Source organism: Dermacentor andersoni, chromosome 8 (genome assembly GCF_023375885.2).
Source record: "Dermacentor andersoni chromosome 8, qqDerAnde1_hic_scaffold, whole genome shotgun sequence".
NCBI classification, from domain to species: domain Eukaryota; kingdom Metazoa; phylum Arthropoda; class Arachnida; order Ixodida; family Ixodidae; genus Dermacentor; species Dermacentor andersoni.
The window spans coordinates 75,452,373-75,469,124 of NC_092821.1; the positions used below are offsets into that span (position 1 = coordinate 75,452,373).

The following is a 16,752-nucleotide window of genomic DNA, read 5'->3' on the forward strand; positions in this document are numbered from 1 at the left end:
GTTTGCCAGAGCTTTCGGAGGAGGCCGGTAGGTGCTGTGATTTGAGAAATATTCATTAAAATAATTACTTTTCGCTCACTTCTCCACAGAAAGAGTGCTGTTTTGGTCGCTCTCTGTGCGACAGCTATCACTGGAGACAGAAATCTCGGCGACAAATTTTTTATTAACTATCCCTTTAAGTTGCCTTTCTGATACGGGGGTTAGTTTCCTCTGGCACCAGCAAATATACTTGGCGGTCATCGCACATTGCGTTCTCAGCTATCGCTACCAACCCTATTCAGATAAGAATCTACACCTATCTGTTCCACAGCGCGAGGCGTAGTGCCATTGGAAGCGTACTGCACGCTTTTAATAGGCGATAAGGGAAACACAACACTGTTCCCTGGCGCAGGTGGAGCGATATAAGAGCAGTGTTTTTGCTCTTGCGGTATCCTATTCCTGTGTTGCCTACCAGCTCAATTTCATTTCGGATTCCCGCCGCCGTCTTAAAACCCTACGCAACCGGAAAATGACAAAGCGCATCTCGGACAGCTCCGGCTACAGCAAGTTGATGCTCGTTGGCATCTTGTGCTCCAATGATTTGTGCAACGCTTCACATTACATCTATGTCAACTACAGTTGAGTCTTCCAAATGTATTAAGCGCATCTCGGACAGCTCCAACCCCAGCAGCTTAATGCTTGTTGGCCTTTTCATCTGCAATGATCTGCACATCGCTTCACATTACGTCTATGTCAACTACAGTTGAGTCTGCCAAATGTATTAAGCGCATCTCTCACAGCTCCGACCGCAGTAGCTTGATGCTCGTTGGCCTTTTCACCTCCAATGATTTGTGGAATGCTTCACATTACGTCTATGCCAACAACAGTTGAGTTTGCCAAATGTATTAAGCGCATCTCGGACAGCTCCGACCCCAGCAGCTTAATGCTCGTTGGCCTTTTCACCTGCAATGATTTGCGGAATGCTTCACATTACGTCTATGCCAACTACAGTTGAGTCTGCCAAATGTATTAAGCGCATCTCGCACAGCTCTGACCGCAGTAGCTTGATGCTCGTTGGCCTTTTCACCTCCAATGATTTGTGCAATGCTTCACATTACGTCTATGCCAACTACAGTTGAGTTTGCCAAATGTATTAAGCGCATCTCTGACAGCTCCGACCGCAGCAGCTTGATGCTCGTTGGCCTTTTCACCTGCAATGATTTGCGGAATGCTTCACATTACGTCTATGTCAACTACAGTTGAGTCTGCCAAATGTATTAAGCGCATCTCGGACAGCTCCGACCGCAGTAGCTTGATGCTCGTTGGCATCTTGTGCTCCAATGATTTGCGCAACGTCTTACATTACGTCTATGTCAACTACAACTGAGTCTACCAAAGTATTGGAGACTTCAGGTTATAGTTTTTTTCTGGTTAGTAAGTTTTTCATGCATTTTTGTCCTAGACGCACAAATGAGGTTTTACTGTACTTCCCAAATTCCTCTCTGCACACCAACATTACTCCACATCCAGTACATACATTTTATCATGCAATAATCACCATTACAATGTTGGAATTTCACAGTGTTTTGGAGGCTGGACTGAGTTTCATTCCCAGGACTTTGAAAGAATGGAACCACTGTTCCACGGCGCGATTGTTGTGATGAAAAACAGCAAACAAGTTTGTACGGCCATTGCTGACACCACACCAACCTTCAGATAATGCATTTTGCTGCGTTTTTGTGCTTTCTTTTGTTATTCATATGTTGCCCACTCCCCAGTGTAGTACCATTAGTCTCAAGGGTACAATAATATCAATAAAATAAATAGAAGCAAAAGTTGGAAAAAACAAAAAAGGATAGAGGGAGAAAAAACTCACTGATGCGCTGCCTTAAGAGTTCCTCGTCGTCTTCACTGTCCGAGTACAACTCTGTCCCTGGCATGTCGGTCAGAGAGCTGACTGTTGTGGTGACTGTGGTGCTGCTCGTGATTGACCTCACTGAATCTTGACCTCGCTTGAGGTTGAGCAAGTCTGACGCCTCAGAGAAGCCGTTGGGGACCCTGCACATGGCAGTGAGTGATGGGCACAGGTCCGACTATCTTCCTAGTAACTGGCCGAGCTAAAAGACTTATCACCAGGGCTCGTAGGGGCTTTTGCGGGAAAAGCTTCAGGATTTTCCAAGACTTCTAAGGCCATGACAAAGCATTTTCATTAAAGCACCATGACACCTGATGGCTTGAGAACAAAACACAGTCTTTGACCACGAGCAAATGTTTTTTTGGTGGCATTGGTGTTGGACGAGTTTTCTACTAAACTTACTAGAGGGAGCTCTGGCACTGCAATGGTTCAGCTATCATGGAAATGGTACAGGGACTTTGTCTGATATTTGTGCTTGTGGCTTCACATGTTCTTTGTGGCTTTATTTAGTGGACACTTCATCTACCTTTATTAGCCTAAATCTCTAAGCAACCTTATTTGCCTTGTACATTTTAAAAGCATTTTTCTGAACACAGAAGGCAATAAGGCTGTTTATGAACACAAGCATAGTGCATTGTTTCTGTTCTAATGCAACATCTCGTTTAGAATGATCGATTTGGCAAGTCACAAAGCCATTTGCCCCCAGAAGGATGAAGTTTAGGCCAATCTGTACTAAACCCATCATTCCCATGTTGGATGAACCCCCATGCTTACAGCTTCTGTAGACGCTCTAGCAATTTATGTATGAAACTATGGCCACAGGGGCTGTTTCGTTTTTTTTGCGCAAAACAGGGCCATATCTTTAGGCAGGTGCAGGTAGCCCACTCACCCTTGCAGAAAACGCCAGCTGCTGACTTCGCACTCCGAATCGTCAGTGTCGCTGTACAGCCTTTGACGTGGACTGCCGTTCTGGATGACGCCCCCAAACCGCACCTGCTTCGCCTGTAGCTCAGTGGCATCCGAAGACCTGAGTATTCCTGGAGACTGCAAGATGAGAAGTGGAGGGGTCTTTGTGAGGAAGAGGGCACATGGAATCACACAACTCTCGTGAATGACTCTGCTCCCGCACATTTCAATGTTTTCCTTAAAGCACAAAGACTGACTGATAAGTTATCTGTGGGACAGACACATGGAGTGCAAGTTTCATTCACTTGCATGCAAAAGCAAAAGGAAGAAGAAAAAAAAAAAGATAAAAGAAAAAAAAGGAAGAAGTGTCACAGTAGCGGCTAAAATTATGAAGGTGGAGAATGGTGACTGGTTGATTAATGTTGTGCAAGATGACAGAGCAATGCAGGGGCTATGAGAAGCGCAATAATAGTGGATCAATTTTGACCATCTGCAATTTTTCCGTGTGCAGGAAAAGCTAAGTAAACAAACAAGGAGGTTAATATACTGTAGGGGTATGCAAATATAGAATATCACCGAATCGAATTGAATGACGATCGTTCTAATAATTCAATTCGTGAATTGAGTATTTACCATTAGATTTTTCTAACATTCAATATGTTCAGTGCAGAGAGCCACGCAGTGCCACACATTGCGTGCGACGCGGAGCCCCTTGTGCTCGATGTCACCCAAGCGAGCATTTCACGTCATTTTTGGCGAAAAAGGACTGCCAAGCACGCCGTGGGGATGACCCACACAGCACTCGAATGCCGAATGGCACAGTTTCGCTTGGGTGGCAAATAACACCGAACCTGACACATCGACGGTGCCTGCTATTTATTGTCAGCACCATCTATACGCAGAGCGGTGGTGGAGTCAGGCAGTCCGTCGCCTGGACTTGGCCTTGCGATAACCCCCCTGCCGTAAAGTTGCGATAGCAATTCGGCATATTGGACAACAGCAGGAAAGCAAACCTTTCTATGGAATAAATAAAATACTGTCAGGTGGCAGCGACTGTTGAGGACACAGCAACAAAACTGTGAATGGCAAAACTAACTTTATTGGGCGAACCTATGCCCAGAAAGAACAGGTTACACTCAATGTTCAATAAAAACGGCGAACACAGTCTGCGATCGTCGAAAATCTGATCAGCGGGTCAAGTGCGTCTGCTTTTATACACCAGTCGTCGAATGTTCCAGAGTAATTGCTGGGACCTGTGTGCCTTCCACAAAGTTCTACGCCATTCACGTCGCGCATGCATGCAATCAGATTACACAAGGTTCGGCGACAACAGACAGCGGATAGAAGCATCGATAACATCCTAGAAACTTCCGATACATGTAGACGCATCCTGCGCTGAGCGATAACATTTCTAACGGTAAAAGCGCTCATCCAATAAATGAGTTCCCGTGTCAATACTGCCACAAAATACGGGTCTACTACTAAACTGAGAACCTCACTCACTACAACAGAATGCCACTAATTCATTAGTTTCAGAGGAAAAGACACTTGATTCTGTTGAACATAAATTTTAGTGATAAAAGAAATATTTCCAAGACCATCATATACTAGAACTGAGCTGTAATTAGCGCTGGCATACCAGTAATTTGGTGTTCCATTTAATAAGCATAGACCGCACTGTGTATCTCGATTTCTATGCATCTATGTTACTAATTGCTCGCTACATGCTTGTTATACAATGCTAGGAGACTTCCGGGCATGTGCAGCAATGTATTTTCTTGCCCAAAATTTGTAAGCATTAAATTTTGTGAAAAGCTTTGCAATATTCGATTCAACATTTCGCTTTTTTTTCTTGATTCCATTCTATATTTGATTTGAAATCTACTACTTGGTATTCACACACCCCTAGTATACTGGGCAAGTTGATACTCATTTACGTTTGAAAGGTACTGCGAATATCCATACACTCGATGAAAGAAAGACACAGTCGTTCTGTGTCCATCCTGTGTAGGTTTTCATGTTATATTTGAAAAATTAGTAAGCCAGCCTTTCTGGCATTCCGCACCCATTGGAATGCGGCCCCCATAGCCGCGAATCAAACTTGCGCCATTTTGCCATCCACTTTCTCGGGTATTTATGTTTTAACTGTCCAGTTATCATGCCACCTGGAGGAGAGTGTCATTGCTAACAGAGACACTCTCTCCCTTTGCCTCTAGAAGTATTTGCAAGCAGTGTACCTTCCTTGCCTTCTCCCCACACTAGAGCCGAGGGTCAAAGTGTAGCGTCAAGCCCCACCTCCTTTTTTTCCATCTCTTGCTTTTTTTGCAGCATTCCGCCTTCCATATTAGACCATTAGTCATGGCGAGTGATGATCACGCACTTGAACAGGCATTCGTGCATGTGACCATGACTCTCTGGCCAGCAGTGGGCTTCCAGAAGAGGGAAGGCAAGTGGCGAGTTTGCTGTGAAATCTTTGGGGTTTCTAGAGGTGCGCAGCCCCACAATATTTTGCAGACAAGATCATCATGTCACATACACACTACTGTTTTTTGTTTTAAGATTGCCATACTTAGCTAGGGGCTTTCTAAAAGAGTTGATGATCAAGTTTTAGGCAACATGGCAATGTACTGATGTTGTTGTCGTTTTTTTTTAAACAAACAGAAGAGGCGACTGAAACCAATGAAAGACAATTGTCAAAGTGAAGCAACAATTTCACAGTTACAGCTGCTGAAATATGCTGCAGGGGAGATTTACTGGTTAGCTCTGTTGGTTAAATGCTATCAAGCTTGTGTCTGCTGTCACGCTGCACTGCCTCCAAAATTGGCCTGCATAACAAACCACATCAAAACTCTTGCAGGGAAACGCATCAGACAGGGGTATCGCAATCGGTCACATCTCCAGAATCAGCCCAGTCTATTCAGCCAGACAATCATACATGTTAAGTGCGGAAGAGAAGAGCAGAAGGAAGTTTCACTTTAGGAAAGGTAAATGGCGCACCTGTGTTGTCGATGTCTTGCTGCTTGCCGAGTACAGCAGGGACACGTCAGCAGACAGATCGGTGCCGGTCCCTGTGGTAACAGTCCCCGGAGAAGCTCCACGTTTGAGAGGTGTTGAGAATGCTGGAGGCGAAAACGTGAACGCACTCAGCCCGCTGCTCAAATGGCTCACGGTTCCATTGCCCTGGGACCGCTGCGATGTGTCATCAACGTCGGCCGTTTGGCGCGATCGTGACGCTCTGCAGGAATGAGAGGGAGTAAGGAAGGAGTCAGCTGCACTGTAGTTCGATGAAGTCTGAAGCCAGGCATTCAAGCTGAATTTTAAAAATCAAATTGCGCATGAATAGTTGAGAAATACTGCTGCCAAATATCGAATCAAAATGTTGAACGCTTTATTCTTTCTGGAGTTGGGACAAATAAAAACGTGAAAAATAAAGAAATCAGAGAGGAAATGAGGCACACGGAAAAGAGAAATTATATTTACCTTTATTATATGCAATGCTATTGCAACTTTTAGCAGCTCCAATTATTAAAAAGCGAAACTTTACCACAATTCCCAGTTGCCTTCGAGTGAACAAGCGGAGCCGGCGGTGGATCACACAGAATAAGCCTTTTTCCTTGGACAGCAGCTTGGAGTAATAGTAGTAGGCTTGGATATTTATCCATAACTGAATATCATAACAAAGTAAATAAATTCTTGATTCGCAAAAAAAAAAGGGTCTTCAGTTTGTATAGGAAGTTTTGAGCATTTGCACACGTCTAAGGGAAGGGTGCTATGCTTAAAGATGGACAGTCCCCATACAAATGGGGGCACTATTAGCCAGAAAAGCAAAGCTGACTCAAAGGCTATGAATGTTTGCGCAACTATGACCAACACAGCGAAAGGATAGAAAAAAAAGAAAAAGAAAGCTATGCCCATCTTTACGCTACTTGCTTGTAATAGTGAAGTTACGTTGTGGGGCACCATTTGGTGCCAAATGCAAACCACTTGAGCTCAAAGATGCATGGGCTGTCTACCTATACTACCTCTAAAGATGTGCTGGTTAATGGCTCCATTTGCTTTGGAATCATGTAGCGAAACGACGAATGTTACCTTAGTATCCCGACTGCTACAAATATACGTCGTCAAGCACGCCCATTCCTTGAATAAAGCAAAGAGCTTTCTTGAATGATTCGGCTATTCGCTTGCACTGACAGTTATCGTCGAAGTCTTCAACAATTTCTTTCTGTCTCGGTATCAAAGCCATCTTTTTTTTTGCGAGCTTCTTGTGACGCATCCACAGATATTAAAAGCAAGATTTTGCACAGAGGCTGTGCTATATCAACACTACCTGAAGGTACGCTCTTTACATCCAAAAATGCTGTTGCACACAGCCCTAGAGGGGAGGCCTTCTACATCACTGCTTACACACGGACAACTTTCCATGCCCACACATACAGCCGATAAGAGTATTTTACTAAAATTTTAGAAGGAAGACCATGGAAACAAAGGTTAGTAGACAAATTTATGTAAATTTCATGCTTGTGGCCTTGACATTCCTACGGCTTTATTCATTATACTTTATCTGCCTTAGTTGGCCTCGATTTCCAAGCAGGCATTCTTTCTAAATGAATGAAGGCAATAAGACGTGCGCGCATGCGTAATCATTGCGAATTGTTGCACTTAAAATGCGACTGTTTCTTGAAAATGATGAAATTTCAAAGTCGCAGAGCTGTTTGAAGCCAGATTACGCAAATCCATGCACTGATCACCATTCCTGTGCTGCTTGAAGCCCCACGTCTGCAGATCTGGTAGTAGAAACTTGTGCTAGTGTTCCCTCAGGTGATTATTGTAGGGAACCACGATGCCACCAAAGATACAGTCAAAGCGCACAGGTGAGGCCTTTGTTGTATGTAGTGTTGAGTTCGACTGTCGCTCTTATAGTAATAGCTACAAAATGTCATTTTGTATGACTGATTTTAATCCTTACAGCAGGCACATATCCAGGATTTCTTACCGGGGGGGAGGCAACCCAAGGTAGCTTTTCTATGCAAATGACAGGGGGAGGTACCTTTACTAGTATAAATGTGAACAATGTCCACAAGTTGCCATAAAGATGCGCAAACCAGCAAATGAAAATTGAAATAATGTGTATCTCACAGGTACGCCTGTGAAATACACCTCTCCTTTCCTTGGCAAACAAAAAAGCACATCAAATGGACTCACACATGAAAGATGCACAGGAAGAACACTGCCAAGAACAAGTAAACAAGCGGAAGTGTAAAATAAAGATTTCCAGCAGCATTTTCTGAATTTGCTCTGGAAGAATTAGAGAAATGTATATTTGTGGAACAATCGCAGTTCTTTCGGATCCCTCGTTTACTGCTCTACCTAGTGCCAAAATCAACTCGTGTTGTTATTGGGAAGTTGCGTAATGATGCATGATCACCAGTCCCGTACAACCGCGTAGAGCACAGGCTGCAGCGGTTCTAGACGTACTGTGCCCACCACGGAAGGTTAGAAAAACACCCACACAAGCACAGCAGAGAAGTGGCTACGTAAGGAGGCTTGATTGATCACTGTAGAAGCGTCATTCAAAACACACGGAATTATTCTCCGCTTCCAGCGATGTTTTCTCTACTTCCGTTTTAAATAAAAAGATGTTGATCCATAAATATTTTCAGAAACAACGCTTAAATTTGTTAATTTTCGCTTTTCCTTCCTGTTTGGCTGTTGTCTTGGCTCTCTCCCTTTGTAGATCACTTCATTTCTCAACTCCTTGCAACTCTTGTTTCCAGTTGCCAATATTGCACAAAATGTGCTGTACAATTAGGGAAACGCCAGACGAGGTAATGGGTGACAGTCATATTGCTTATGGGTTTAAAGGTTATTGCAGTGTCTGATGACAGACGCAGTCTCGAATTATTTCATTTTCCACCTTATGTAACCCATATCGCGGGTATATGGCTCCGAGGAACTGCCAGTGTAGCGGCGAGCTGTCACTCAAGGAAATAATGAAGCAAAAGGAAAATTTAAACGCAACTGAGAGTTTTCTCTGGTCACAACTTGTTCCATGAGCATACAGACCAGCTATAAACCGAATCCCTTTCCTGACCCTGGATCAGTCTAAACCAAGAAGGTTGAACTAAGGAAGCAACAGCGATGCGTGTGATCGTTGAATAGATGGCGATCTAAAAATTGTGTTGGGCATTGTAAATGAAACAAAATAATATAATTAAAACAATAAACTACGCCCTGCCTGTTGCAATAGATGATGACAACTGAACTCATCTTGAGTTAATCGCGCGGGCACCGAATCGATGAGAAAACCGGTCTTCACACCCCAGGAGATGTCGATAACTATCGCCATCCAAAGAGTGAAAAGATCGACAACCATTCCACTCTGTGAAGATACAATGGCAGCGAAGCTGACAGTCAAAGCTCTCAAACGAAAAGCAAAGTGTTTCACCTCCGCTGCGGGTTGGCCTGAGTATAACGCTACACCGGGCCGATCCCTGGCAGAGGTGAAGCATGCGTTAAGCACTCCCTATACATGGGCCCATACCGAAGATTGCGAAGGGCGCGTTACATGTTCCCAAGTCCACAGGAGTATGTGCCATTGGGCTTGGACCCTTTCTGCACTATTAGCAGGATCGGCCCACATGATGATTTTTTCTGGTGACGGATGCCGCAAAAACTAAGGAAGTTACGTCATATACTACTTTCGTTGTAGAAGGCGGCAAAATGTTGACTGCCAAGTAGATTGATTTGTCGGTGCTTTAGGAATGTGTGTGAGGAGTGGTGGCATGGGCAGATGGGTGGGGGGGGCCTTGGGTACGTGCCTGGTTTACAGAAAGGTTACACGGTACTAGTGTTCATGTTTGGCTTTGGCCAAAACATCAACATGCTAACAAGCAGCAAATGTTTCGTGGAACATAAGAGCCTCAATCTTGCCCACCTGATCAAGAACTTGCCATCCTTCAACGGCCATGCATTACATTCACTACATATGAATGGCACTACATGTCTTTTCTCTGACCATCTAACCTCAACTGTGAAACTCGAGCGATAAAACATTTAAGGTTGCGTTGCAATTTCCAGCATTTAAAAATCTAGTGGGATTCTGTAGGACTCGTTGCCATGGAAACATCATATAAAGGAAAAAGCCCATTAAAATGTAGTACTTCCTTTTTTTTGCCTAAAAGCAAATAATATCAAAGGAACAATGCATGATTATATAGCTCCATGTCTCGTGTTATTTTCCTTGTTACAGTATGAAACGGTCAAAACTATCCTGACAATTCTTGACAAGAGCTTTGCCTTGAAGCCACGGTGGCTCAGTACATTGGCAAAGCTAAACTGAAAGCAATATTTAGGCAATCAGTCTGAACTACAGTCTTTCAATACAAATGGCAAGGCTTTGTCTATAGCTTAGCCTGCATAAGTTGTCTAGGAATACAGAAAGCCCCATTATTGAGCAGTCCTCTACTGTGAACAGGGGAATATTCGTAACTGGTGGTTGGTAATAGGTAGACATTATATAGAGTGAAAATAAAATATGTAAGGACGTGCCAAGAAGTACAAAACAATTGTAGCTAATTCCAAGCTATAAATCACGCAAACACCACACGGCCTATTCAGAGTAACAAAAATGCAACAACGTGAGAGTGAAGCACAAAGAGCAATTACGCTCTGCTGCAACCTCACTTACACTTGAGATAAGCAAGCTAGGCGGCTATCTCGAATGGAATGCATCAACAGAGATATGCAGAACTCTCTACAACAATAAACAGTATTAAAAAGAAAAACAAGTGCATCTGGGAGTGTGCAGCAATACAGATGGTCACACGGGTGACCATTGTAAAGGATGTGGGTGCAAGCCAGTACTGGAAAAAAAGTTCCTGATGTGAGCCACAGATAAAACAGAGAGGGATTATTGAGGCTTACTACACAAATAAAGCAAAGCAAAAATGCATCAGTACGTCATCACTGTCACTGCTTGATAAAGAGATAAAATTTCTAGATGGTTTCCCTTAGCCTATATAATGTCGTAATATTGTAGATTGTATGACTTCAGGTTTTTTGTTAAAGTTATGGTATAAATATAGCTTGGACGCTCAAAATAAACAGTTGGAAGTCAGCGTTCGTGTATGTTTCTTCGTGTTCCTCGTCCTTCGTCTTGTTTTTTTTCGTAGTGGTAAAAGTTTGCTTCTATAAGAAAAAAAAAAAGGTAACAATTAAACATTACAATGTTAGAGTGCCAAAGGAAAGAGGAACTACATACTAAATGCCATTTAAATAACCCGCTTGCCTTTCTTCAAGTTTTGTAAACAGTTTGAACAAAGAGAAAATGTGCATTAAAAATGAAGCGTCTTTTTTTCTTCCCACCTCAACTTCAAGATCTGCTAAATGATATGAACAACAACAAAAAAACAACAACAACTAGGTTATGACATCAAAGAACATTAGTCAGATGCCTGACATCATTTTCACATTTCAACCTTACACTTTACTGTGCATTCATACCGTATCAGCACATCAGGCAATGCTTAACTCGCACACTTAACTCCTATACAGCACTTACAAAACCAAGCTATTGGAAAACTAATGCACAGTTCATATTGCTGCAGTGCTTCCTTGTTGCTTCACAGCTTTAATGTACTGTCAGTTACTTGGTTGCTGAAACATCTTGCCACTGTCCTCTTAAACAGTTCGCAAATCCCTTCACCATCAAGTGTATTTTGCAGTGTTGGTCTAAACATGAATTCTACTAATTCGCCGTAGTTTTTTTCCTACCTTTAATATGCAATGATGGTCGACACCACGCATATTTCTTGACTTCATCTGGACTGCTCTGCCAGCTTACATTTGACACTCTTGCCTAAGTTCAAATCGAAGCTGTTTTCCTAGTCACTGGATTATTTTCGTATGTCTCTTTGGAATACTGTTCATTGTTTATAGCTTTGGCATTCTGTTGCCCATTTCTGCACTAAGCTTCCCCTAATATAACAGTCTAGTGCCATTTGAATACTGTTAGCGGTCACTGTGTAAACTGACAAGGGACCCTGCGAGGCATCAACTGATAAAAAAAAAAAAATCTTGTGAAGGTCAGCTGTCAACATCAGTACAATGAAAAGATGCCTGACAAGCTGTGTAAACATACCTGAAGAGGACAAGGCAATCATTAATAAATTGAACTTTGTGATAGAGCAAAATGAATAGGGCCCCTATTGCACTTACAGAATAAATAATGCTGTCAGTGAAATATATATGCATGTGGATGAGGAACACATTCCACTGGCTGCATCAGACAGTGCATGGAAAAAGAAAAGAAACAAGGAAAAGACAGCCTTGTCACTTGTCTTTTGTTCTTGCATATTTTCTGATCGGCCAAGCGTGCTCTCGCAGGAACAGTCGCTGTTTTTGCCGTCACAGAAGCCCAATTCACTAGTACAGCTAGAAAGGACACGAAAGAGAGACACCTGATTCATTTATACTGTTAACCTATTCTTTCAAAACTATATTTCCATTAATTTCAGGGTAATAAGTTCATTATTAGGAGAGCAAATGATGATGAAGGTTCTATTTGTTTGAACTTCACACAGAAAACGCGGTGGCGGGACGTCAAATGTGACATTACAGTCTTCATAGTATTTTCTATTACTTCGGATGCCGTGGCTCATTAATTATTCTTGCAACTCGGCAAAGTTCTGTCTACGGCTCTTTTAGAACACAATGTCGTCCATCTCTGTCGATGACAAAGTTAAGGCTCGAGCAGTCACCTTCAAAGTCTATGACATCACTGCAAGTGGTTGCGGGAACTTGAAGGCGTCGTTGCCACCTGCATTTCACTCTTCCCTATTTTCCAGGCTTATCAAGCCTCCTCTTGCCAATGGTAGAAACAAATTTAACAGTGCAGCTCAAACTATGTTTTTTTTAGTGTTCCTCTAACAGGGCTTAATAACAAGTTGCCCCCCCCCCCCCCCCCCCCCATCCCCTTCGGAACGTGATTTGGAAAGTGATTTCAGCATGTTCGTTGTGAGTACCCCCTCCCCGTGAGGTGGTATTCCTATTGTGGTATGCAAAGTTAAAGCCTGAAGGAAAAAGGATGCCAAAGGCAAGCTGTTAGCTGAGTAATGGTAACATCTGTTTTCACTTTTGACTCTAGGATGACTTCTCTCTTGGTGATGAGAACAAGCCCCACCACATTATTCAAACTGCCTCAATCATGATCTTGGCAATGTGAATCTGAGCTGCTCCCCTACGATGGTGCTTCATAATGAGACTAGTTCATACCACTGCTCTTCTGAGCAAATACTGTCACCTTTAAACAGGGTGATTTTTGGTTGCAAAAAGTTTTGGGTCTCAATGACAACAAATATGCAAATTTCAAGTTAGTAGGTTGTAGGCTGGGCAAGTAACCATGAAAACAAGAATTGAACTCATGGGGCCCTCCAATACTGTCAGTAGGTCACAGCAAAACAGTACCTAATAACACATAACAGCTGTGGTATTACAAAACTGCAATTAAACGATTATAACTGCTGTGAATTTTTTTTTTCAGTCCTTTAAAATTCAGTCGACAGGCATTGGTCCATTCGTGTCAATACCAGACAGTCTTGGGGGTTAAAGAGCAGGCAGCCTTTTTTTTTTTTAGTGGAGTGAAAGAATAAAAAGAAAAGAAAATTTGAAGTAAAATCTTGCAGAACAGGTTCCATGGGTGCGCCCTACATGCAGAAGATAGCATCAAAGACTGAATTCAAATGCTGAAACTGGATCATTTGCAGGCATTACGTGGGTTGTGTGCCCTTACATTTTGAATACTAACCAGACATGCAACTGGAAATCTTAGATGAGGGGAAGAACAACCTGCTTTGCCTGTACGCCGTGGCCCCTTCACACACATCTGTGCTGTGCACATGTGCTTTTCCTCAAAAGCACCACAACACATGCCAACACATAATGGCGATTGTAATACATACTAGTATCAGCATAATGTGTGCTAAGGAAAGAATAGCATACCTAGCAAACTGTGAATGCTAAAATTCGTACTAAAGGATCCCACTGACACGGCAATGAAGGAAATGGCATGCGGTGCTTTTATTAAAGCTTGCCCCTAAGCGCACAGATGCTAAGGGATGCATACACACTTTATTAAAGATCATTTACCTTTAAACACAGCAGCAAATTTGGAAAAGCACAATCTGATAAGGAACACACTGTTTCTAGATCACAGGAACTTTTTCAGTGATTTGGCTGCTGCTGATTTCGCCTGCTTCAGGAACCGATTCAAATGAACTTGCTCAAAGGAGTTACTCTTCTGGTGTCCTTTCGCAATCGGAAGACTTCAAGTGGTATGGTTGGGGATTGACGAGTGAAACTTATCGCCAACAGAATTTTTTTCCTTGAAAACCTTACGAAGCATTCATAGAATCATAAAATGAGCAAGATTTTATAAACTACAGAAAACTTCAGGGAGCTGGCAAGTATGTATGCATGACTGCTTTGCCCACTATCACAGTTTGTGTAGAATTACCAACACTAAATTAATTTTAGAGCTGGGCTCTGGGGTCAATCACATTTGACATAACAGTAGCAGTTGAGTTAATTACATGCCAGAAGCTAAACAAATAAAGGTGATTTCTAATTAACTCAAACTCCAAATGTGGTCCAAGTAGGGATAGACAAATAGCATCAGAACAGCCGGTGATGCCATTTAAGACAGACCTCTGATATCAAGGTTGAATGTGGAATCTGTTGCGAGTGGCTACGAAATGCCCTTTTGAATTAAACAACATGCTCTTGAATCTGCACAGTAATCACTCCTAAATGTAGCCATGCTGAATATAGACAGTGCATCCTTAATTTCAGTGGTGTCATTGCCACTAACAGCTGTGTCACTATGTGCCACTATGTCCCTGGACCATGGAAACCTGATTGCAGCGACCTCTTATCATAAGATGACGTGCTATTATGAGGTTTCATAATTTCGCTTAACGAGGCCAAGGGAAACCGTGCTAGTTAATGCAAGTTTGGTAGCAGTACATGTGCCTCACTACTAGCAGCAATTGAGGTTCAGGTTCAAACACATTCAGGTACAAACAGACGTACGCAAACAAGTGCAGAGCAATCATGGCAGTTCTGAGGGAAAATAATTTTGAAAGAACTACGTCTGCGATCGGACTGCACACACACACACACAATGCCTCGCCATTCGCCGTTAAGCGGCACGGTTTCGTCATGGTTTCGCTTTCTTTTTTCATCCCACGTGCAGACCACATGCGCGCAAGCGGCCTCCCGCAGAGCTATCGAGAGCAAACGCAAGAGGCCTTCACCGCAGCGTGAGAGGCAGACAGACTGCATGGCCTGTCAAGCGTGCCGGCCTACATATTTCCCGCCTCTCGAGAACAACTTCAATCGGGCGACAGGACGGCACGGCCGCGCGCGTTTTTTGAGCAACCGTTCCAAACTGGCAGCCGTTGGTGCGGCGATAAGACGCGTGTCCACGCGGCTCGACCGACGCCCGTCGTTTCTCGCCGACCGGCCGGCGCAAGATCGAAAGGGAGAAAAAAACGCACGTAAGACGCAAACAGGCGATTGCAAACTGCAAACAGAAGCGCCCGGTGGTTGAGAGATAACCACGACAACACGAAGCGGAGATGCATCGGGAAGGTCGAGATGTCATAAAACACGACATGACAGGCCGAGCTAAGTTCTTTTCGGGGTTCGCTCGTTGCCGAGTCGGCGCCGGACGCGGATGCGGCTAGGCAGACTTGCGCAACGGGCGCGTATTTGGAGGAACGGAACGCGGCGTCTCGCTCGAACACCTGGCGAACATAGGTGCTCGTCTCGGCAGCACCTCGCGACGTACGGCTTCCGTTGCAAACAAACAGCACGTGAATCAGCGTAACCGACAGCTGTTCTCACTTCGCAGGGTCAATCGGTTTGCGTAGACCATACCAAAGCGATCGCAGCCCGTGCTCAGAAGCGGTAGATTTTTCTCACTGCATAGAGTGCCGTTATGGTATAACATAAAGCGAAACGAAAGCAATCACGTTTACATGTTGCTGCTGCTGCTGCTTGTGGTCCTTTTTACGTGACTGTGAACACACGCGTCCACTCACCGACGTTTGCTGCTTCGATGGTGCCCGTGCGCCTTCTCGCAGCGGCAGTTGTCGCCGCTGCAGCGACTTCGGAGCAACATCGTCTGGCCGTTTGACGGCGGGCAGCAGAAGATCAGGGGCGGAACTCCCTTTGACACCGTTTCAGCGGGCCACTCTCAGATCCATTCCGGGCGTTGCCGACGGTGCAGCGAACGTAGCGCACGCACGACACTACGCCGCGTTCATCGGTACCGTAGTCGTAACGTGGTGACGAGTTTGGCGACGCGACGACGTCTGCAAGTTTCTGGACGGTAGGCCTAGAGGAGGAGCGCGACAAGGTTCCCCTAGAGGTGCGAGACGACGACCCACGCCAGTGGTCCTCAAAATAAGCCGCGCTGGTACAACGGCAACGGCTTCAGCTGTTCACCATGGCGACGAGGACACGCTGCTTCTTTTTCGTCATTTCCCGGCCGCAAAGCGAAAGCCATAGATAAAAAATAAGATACGTTTGTCGGGGCGGCGTCGCTTCCGCGTCCATGCAAGAAGCGCCTCCCACCAGCAGCTGAGAGTGTGGTCGACGCGGCGAGGAGAAAACGCTTTCGACATGCCGTGTGGTACTTACTCGTTTTACCGCTTCTCTTCGGGTGGGCGAGTCAGAGCCGGCCGTCACGTGCGAGCGGGCAGGTTACTTTCAAACAAGTAACGACGAAAGAAGCGCGCGGATTTCCCAGAATTCCCTCTCATTGTGTAACACTTAATAGAGTAGCGTCAACTATTTTCGTCTACTGTGTCATCTATCTCTTGGTCGTGCCATGCGAGTGCACCGTGGTCAACAAAATAAATGATAAAATATTATAATATAGTTTTTATTGT

At 44.1% G+C, this 16,752-nt stretch overlaps 1 protein-coding gene across 1 annotated transcript in view; it reads right to left on the reverse strand.

Annotated features, from left to right (window-relative positions):
* Positions 1 to 16,451, reverse strand: part of LOC126538835 (uncharacterized) — a 95,754-nt gene extending 79,303 nt beyond the window's left edge. The window contains exons 1-4 of the mRNA XM_050185554.2: positions 15,901 to 16,451; positions 5,798 to 6,035; positions 2,784 to 2,938; positions 1,856 to 2,037 (exon numbers count right to left, since the gene is read on the reverse strand). Coding sequence (XP_050041511.1) covers positions 1,856 to 2,037; positions 2,784 to 2,938; positions 5,798 to 6,035; positions 15,901 to 15,980 — 655 coding nt within the window. The 5' untranslated portion in view covers positions 15,981 to 16,451. The remainder of the gene's footprint in view (positions 1 to 1,855; positions 2,038 to 2,783; positions 2,939 to 5,797; positions 6,036 to 15,900) is intronic.
* Between the last annotated feature and the right edge of the window lie 301 nt (positions 16,452 to 16,752).